Source organism: Macrotis lagotis, chromosome 1 (genome assembly GCF_037893015.1).
Source record: "Macrotis lagotis isolate mMagLag1 chromosome 1, bilby.v1.9.chrom.fasta, whole genome shotgun sequence".
Taxonomy (NCBI): Eukaryota; Metazoa; Chordata; class Mammalia; order Peramelemorphia; family Peramelidae; genus Macrotis; species Macrotis lagotis.
The window spans coordinates 110,769,153-110,776,929 of NC_133658.1; the positions used below are offsets into that span (position 1 = coordinate 110,769,153).

The 7,777-nt window shown below is 38.3% G+C and overlaps 1 protein-coding gene across 4 annotated transcripts in view; it reads right to left on the reverse strand.

Moving 5' to 3' along the window:
- Positions 1 to 7,489, reverse strand: part of EFEMP1 (EGF containing fibulin extracellular matrix protein 1) — a 77,299-nt gene extending 69,810 nt beyond the window's left edge. The window contains exons 1-5 of one of the 4 annotated variants that reach the window (XM_074206491.1): positions 7,355 to 7,489; positions 5,846 to 5,927; positions 5,121 to 5,147; positions 2,332 to 2,380; positions 1,824 to 2,096 (exon numbers count right to left, since the gene is read on the reverse strand). In XM_074206491.1, the coding sequence (XP_074062592.1) occupies positions 1,824 to 2,096; positions 2,332 to 2,380; positions 5,121 to 5,147; positions 5,846 to 5,926 (430 nt within the window). In that variant the 5' untranslated portion in view covers position 5,927; positions 7,355 to 7,489. Of the gene's footprint in view, positions 1 to 1,823; positions 2,097 to 2,331; positions 2,381 to 5,120; positions 5,148 to 5,845; positions 5,934 to 7,354 lie in introns of those variants that run through there. The other 3 variants (XM_074206484.1, XM_074206499.1, XM_074206507.1) reach the window with 3 other exon arrangements.
- Positions 7,490 to 7,777: the final 288 nt, after the last annotated feature.

The window sequence follows — 7,777 nt, forward strand, 5'->3', positions numbered from 1 at the left end:
TGCTAAAGTGCAGTATTTAATGATTCTAATTTACAAATTAAGTTTTTCCCAAACTAAGTACTGTGAAGGTGTATTTTTTGGGTATTTTTAAATGGTTGAGAATAAATTTTTCAATGAAAACAAGATATGATTTAGGTGTGTTCTCATCAGTAAAATCAAATGTGACCTTGCAATATAACTAATGACTAAGCATTTGAATGAGTTTTAATACTAGGAGTGCTTAATTATAACTGCCTCTCTGTCCCTTTTTTTTTCTTGTTCAAGTCTATATGAACCCTGTAGATGGTTTACTAACTTACTAGTTGGAATGAATAATTTTACAAAGCACTGGGAATTATCTCTTTTTTTTAAAATCTGATTGACATAGTGACACAAATGTACCTAAAACTTTGGGTACTGAAAAAATCTAGTACTCATAAAAGTGAGTTACTTTTTGAAAAAAAGTTATAGTAAAATCCACATCAAGCTTATCAATTTATGTATGGTAGAATAATTGATATGTTTGCAATAAAATCAAGACACTTTTCAGACTTCACTATAATGTACATTATCAACTCATCAGTTTAATTTCCATCCCATGCGACATAATCTTTGAATTAAATATACTAGACATCATGCAGATGTTTAAGAATTCATCATCAATATTTAAATACTGACTCATGAAAGTAACAAAAAACAGATGCTAATATGAAGAATCCTCTGAAAAGTGACACAATCCTTTTCCTAGTCAGTACATGATGTGGGAGTACTTTAGAATAAAAAAAAAGACAGAATTTGATGGATTTCACAGATGTTGATCCTTCACTGAATGGGGCATTCTAAATTGCAATATCTTTTGAGTAGGACACATACATTAAATGAATAGTCATAATGATCAAATACTACTGAATGAGAAACAATCTCATAGGTGGTTCTGGGGATAGGACTGAGAATACTTAATATGATAGTCATATTCTTCCTTTCACATTTAGGACAATGCAAAGCAGTATACTCTCTCAAGGGCATTGGTACATTCCCTGACTATGAATGACTGGAAGGTAGTTGTTCTCCCAGCTTCATGTTGCTAGAGAATGGAAATGAATTATACAGCAGCACTAAGTCATAGGCAGATGATTGTATTTGTAGATTGTTGTATTTGACAAGATGCTTGTAGTTATACGTTCTTCAGCTTGTCCTGATTTCAGTCAAGCTCCTATCATATCTACACAATTAGGGATAAGGTCTACTGGAACAGCCTGCCTCCAAGGCACTCACTGTTCAGATGGGCAACAATTGGCTTTTAGCCACAATTAAATGGATTGTGTTTAGGAAGGGAAAGGGGAAAGGAGTCACAAAAATCTATCCCCACAACCTTGCTTTTTGGTGAATAGATTCCATCTCTTCAAAACGCCAGATTCTTATCAACTTTGCAAGTTTAACTTTATTATTGTTACCACAGTGACACAGAGATGAGCACTCTTTATAAAAACAAACCAAAAATATTGCCAGTTGAGCAAGTGATATGAGTGAAATGTGGTTAAATCAAAGTTTTTAGAATATAGAGATAAATGTGGGGTAGCATAAGAGATCATTCAATGGCAGCATGGAATATGGTTCCTGTTCCTGAACAGGAAAGAAGTTAGTGGATAGTTTGGAAAAACAAAACAAAACTAAACTAAATGTATTGAAAATATAAGAGTGACACTCTGTTGAATAGTACTATTTCAAATTATATATGAATAAATTGATACCCACTAATAAAATAGTTATCTTTATGACCCCATCTCATTATAAAGTGATGATAAAGTAAGCACTTTAATGTTTAAAAAGGAATGAACACTTACCTTGGCACACATTCTGCTCACTTGGTTCGTACCCTGATACACACTGAATCTGATGAGGAGAATGGGAAGTCATGCGTTCTGGGTCAGCTGGGGTCCTTCGAATGACAAAATTGTTTCGGCCTGCAGGTACTTCTGGGGTTCTTTCAGGCTGTGGTGGCTCATTATTGACAATAATTTGAGCTGTTCTAGGTAAGCAGAGGTAGCCACCATAGTGGTTTACACATTTCATTCCTCCTTTGCAGGCATCTGGGACAATTTCACATTCATCAATATCTGTAGTTGGTAATAATACAAATGAGGAATATTCTTAGTGGGAAAAAACCTTTCTTATAATTAGGGCACTTCTCAGAATGTGTAACTACAAGGATCTTGTCAAACATAAAAATCTAAGTCTCCTTACTTGCATCATACTTTTTCACAATAATAAATTATAGAAATGAAATAAATTGCTCATGAAAGGAAAAATGGAAAGCTAAGTTAATATATAAAGCTTTTAGAATTCATTTACCTTTGCATTGCTGTCTTACAGGATCCCATTCATAGCCATCTGTACATTGCTGTGTATGAGACATCAAAAAGTGAGTCCATAAAATAGTTAATTACTACATACTTTCCCTTGAAACATTCTGAAATGTCATTTTTATGTTATAGTGACAATTTATGTGCCCTCTGTCATGGATTCATAGATCATTGATGAGTGTTCTGAGAACTATATTAACTATCTGGAAAGAAGTCAAGTAAGCATGCAAACTGGGCATGCCTTTTATTAGCCAGATTTGATTGTCTCTTCTTAGTTCTAATTTTGACTCTACTGGTCACTTCTTCATTTGACTGATCATACTGATGATTCAGGTTTCCTCCTAATTTTTTGACTAATTTCTCTCACTCTTTTGTTAATTTTTTTCCCTCTCACTGTGGAAATTCCCCCAAAGTTCATTTTTTCTGGGTTTTTTTTGCCTCTAGATATATATTCTTGGAGAGTACATCTACTCTTTTGCCTTCTATGATCACTTCTTTAAATAATTTCTAAATCTACATCTACAAACTCAATCTTTCCCCATCTCTCCATTTATATATCTGTAGTTATCTACAGGTAGATATCCTACAGATGGATATCCTGCAAATACTGTTAGCTTAATAATGTGAAAACAGGATAGCTAGGTGGTGCAGTGGATAGAGCACTGGTCCTGGAGTCAGGAGGACTTGAGTTCAAATCTGACCTCAGACACTCAATAATTGCCTAGCTGTGTGACCTTGGGCAAGTCACTTAACCCCATTGCTATAAATAAATTTTAAAAAATGTGAAAATTAACCATATCATATGATCTTCCAAACCAGTCTTTGTTCCCCATACTGTCAGTGACTTCATTTTTCTCCTGATATCCTAGTTATTCTGACTCTTCCACTAATCCTAAATTCCTCACTACTCACCAAGTTCTGCTAATTTTTTTTAACATCATTGTCTCCTATTCAAATATGTTCCTATCCTATAATCATAGCATCATTCATGAGTCTTCATATCTGGATCCCCAGATTATGTCTTCTATTTCCCAGTGTTAAAGGGTTCAGATAAGATAACATGTAAAACACTGAGCAAAATTTAAAGTCATACTTTATACAGGGTGCTAGGTGGCACTGTGGACAGAGCTCTGGGTTTGGAATCTGGAAGACATCTTCCTGGGTTCAAATCCGACCATGGATACTTAAACCATTGTGTTACCCTGGGCCAGTAACTTAACCCTGTTTGTCTCATTTTCCTCATCAGTAAAATGAGGTGGAGAAGGAAATGGCAAGCAATTCTACTATCTTTGCCAAGAAAACCCTAAATGGAGTCATAAAGGGTCAGTCATGACTGAAATGACTGAACAACAAACAATCCTTTATAAACCTGCCAGTATAATAGTTTTCAAACACTCATCACCACATCACTTCTCTGCCCAAAAACTTGTGAACTGCCATCTCAATTTACCATTTAATTCAACCCTTTTAGTCTAATCCATTCCATTTTGTTCAGTCTCCTTTCTCTATCTTTAATACTCTGGATGAGTTATTCTGAGCTCTTCATTATTTCTTGAACATTTTGTATCTTCCCTTGTTTATGCCTTTGTTCATGTTATTTCATAAAATTAATTCATTTCTTCACTGTCAACTTCTTTGATTCTCTCCATTCAAGAACCAGATCAAAACCAATCTTCAAATCTTCTCTAACTAACCTGAGATTGATTATTGTCTTGCTTTATTGTGTACACTGTATAAGGGGAATAAATTATACTCCTCTCACCCCATCATCCTCCAGGAGTCGATAATAACTGTTTAATGAAATGTGGTTATAGCAAGGATGGGTAACATAGAAATATCTGTCAGATAAGGAGAACTCCTTTTAAGTATCCTCTTAATGAGAGAAAGCTGATTCACTCAAGTAATTGGTATGAAAATTGAAAATGCTTTCCCAGTTAGTTTTAAGTACTTGCCACTAATATGTTTTATAATGAGCTGATATTAAGCATAAACTGCTCTAAATCTAGTATTAATGTGAGATATCAACAATATTGTCAGAACAAGTGTAGATTTAGTCCAAAAAGGGTATTGTTGCACTTAGGAAGTCTTCTATTTTGCATGAATAGTGAATTCTAAATCAAGAACTTGAAATTATTATGTAACCTTAAAAAATCCACAGATATGACTGCTAAGGTTGATAAAGTTTTAGGTGATTAGTAAAATGAGATAAAAGACAGTATAAGTAAAATGATAAATATTCATTTACATTCTTTAGTTTATATTAACTGATTTATTAAAGCAACAGTCTTTTATTAAATAATTGGATAAAGGGGAAGCAAATTTAGTTTTCTGAAAGAGTGATTTTGGACTGAATTAATAAATGAACAGTAAAGTCTAGAGATTAAAAAAAAAGGAGATGCACTCATTTAGTATTTCTCTGACCTGGCTTAGTCCCAGGAGAGGAAGAAATTATTAGTTGATCATTAAATTAATGCCATTTATATCAAATTGTGTTTCATTACAATTAATCTGAATAACACAAAGACACTTTGCCAGATGAAAATTAACATTTTGAAGTTTATATAGTATTGAAAAAGTGAGATGTTTATTATTAGTAAGATACTTGCTCACTTTCGAGAAAATTTTAAAAATTTCCACAGTATTTGGAGAAAATATACTAAATTTGCAAATTAGAATCTGTTTATGTTTAGAATCTTTTAAGCCAGGGTAAATGTTATTATTCTCCTCATAATACTGATTATTAGAAAGCAGAAAACACAAGCAGGGTGAAAAACTTACCGGAAGTAAGGCAGTCCCGACCCTCCTCTGTTCTTACCACATCAATTCCCGGCAATGGGAGGAGTGAGAAGATATTTCCAATATTTTATTAACCATTGGTCATAGCCATACAATTATTTTCTCAAAGAACTACTAGAAATGTTATGTATTCTAATAAAAATTTCACATAACCTGTTTGCACAAAATATATTTTAATGCAACTTTTTACTCAACATTAGGCTTTGACTAACACAAAGTTTCTCACTAGTGGGAGACTTTAAATCCTTAAAACATTTGACTTTGCTGTTGGCAATATTAAACACACATAATCTATGAAATATTTAATAAATTATTGTCCCTTCATATGAGAAAGGCCAGTTAGATGTATACATGATCTAAGGTACTACAGTAAAGTTCCTTAAGTTTGATTTTCATTGGGAGCAACCTGAGACTTTATCAGTTAGTGTATGATTTCCTACTTACCCTTTCAAGTTTTTTTCTGGTTTAATGAATATGTCTACTATGTATAAATAATGGCTAATGTATTGTTTTAGTTCTTATCTTAGTTCGTGATGTAAATAAACTTTTGAAAGGTCAGCCCCCAAGGTAGTATTGTTTAATTCATCACACACATCATGGTAAAGACCATTGGGAGTAATCCTACATCTGCAGTCAGAGGTAGCTATCTCTCTTGTGTCACCGAATCTCTATAAATTGAAGTGATGTCAAATTCCATCAAACCTTACCGTGTATGTGATGGTCTCCTCAGTCTCCTGTGACCTTACAAGAGCAAGAGTCAAAGTGGTCAGGAAGAGTATTTTCAACATCCTGAATCTCAAAGGAAACACAAGACAAATGGCCTTTTAATATCTTTTCCAAGGACAAGACTTGGGATGTGATGTAACTTCTAAAGGAGAATGGTTCTGAATTTCTACCCTGTCATATGGAGAATTAACCTTCTAATCTTCTACCCCACCCTTTCCCTGGGTCAAACTAGACACTAAAGGCAACAACAACAAAACCCGGCAGGAACCCTTTGGACACCGTGCAATGTGTCACTTGGCTGACAGATCTACATAAACAAAGTCTCCAGTCATAAAGGAGTGTGATGTAGTTCTACATCGCATATTTTACCTAGAGGGAGAATGAACCATAATCGATTTCAAAGGAGATAATAGGCATTCATTGCTAGTCTTTTGGGGAGAGGAACTCTGTGTGTGTGTGTGTGTGTGTGTGTGTGTGTGTGTGTGTGTGTGTGTGTATTATTTTCAACACAACTTCAGATTTCTTAAAGCTTTTTCACTGTCTTTCTAATAATCAACTGCAAAAACCCAACAAAGACCCTAGGGAAGCAAAAACACGTTTCCTTAGTTTAGGATTTTTGTAGGGCTCTCCTAAGCTCCCCCCCCCGCCCCCCGTTACCCACCCATCTCGGGAGAGTCCTCTCTTGGCAGCTCCCTCCTCCCCCGCACAAATTCTCCCCGAGGAGTTTTCCCAGAGGTCCCCAGCTAACCAGGGTATATTGCCTTACAAGTCCCACGCAAAGCAGATAAGCAAATCGCAGTGCTTGGCTCCCTTTTTCACAGTTCCCCCGCTTCCTCCTCTCCACCTCCAAGCAGAGGGCAGAGGGAAAGGCAGCAGGATAGCACCGACCTGGGGAGGAGGGGGAGGTTGGGGGCGCGGGGGCCAGCACGGAGGTGTTTTCCAGCCTCTTTGCAGGAGCCTACCGACCTCCAGGGATCCGAACCGCAGAATAGAAGGGCTCCTACTTTCAATTAACTCGGTTCTTGAAGGGTTTGAGATTTGGCTTAGGGCACCTTCACGCTGAGAGGCATGCATACCCACAACCACACAATCTGAAACCTATCAAATCGTATTGACGTCCAGGCAAACTTGCAGATGGCCATGCATGCCACGATGAGCGAAGAAATAGCGCATTGTTGCAAACAGAAGCTTATTTGCGTGGATCGCTTCCGATGGAGGAATTCTCCTATTCTGGAATATCACTTCCCTCTAAGTGCACACACACACACACACACACACACACGTGTCCACACCTGACACCTAAAGTTGTAAGTGGTGCAGAGAGACACTCGGACCTGTTTGCCAGCAGAGTCGCGCTCACACTCCCCAGTGCAAGTCCTAGCTTCTCACCAGCGCCCACTGATGAACTTAGGCACTCTCGGACCTTTGCGCTCGGCTGCGGCTCGGTCCAAGCACTAAAAACACTCCCCCACACCCCAGGGGGTTCTTACCTGCAAAGATGCGTTTGCCCTCCAGCCCGAGCCAGTCCAGGTGTGTGCGATGCAAAGAGAAGCTAGATGGGTCTGAGCTGGTGAGGTCTGGCAGCGGCGGCGGCGGCGGCGGCGGCAGGAGGAGGAGGAGGAAGAGGAGAGAGGGAGGGAAAGGGGGAGGGAACTGAGGGAGGCGCAGGGCCGGGGCAAGTGAGGCAGGGGGATCGCGGCTCAGCTCCCGGCGCGCTCTCGCCCCGTCTTCGGCCTCCCGGGCGCTCCAGACCCGCCCGCCCCACCTCCCCACACCCTGCTCCTGGCGCCTCAGTTCCTTCCCACCACCTCCTCTCCTAGTCCACCTTCGGCTTCTTCGTTCTTTCCCTCCCTCCCTCTGGGCTTTGCCTTTCGGGGAACTATAAAATGTAGGCTGGACAGGGGCACATTTGG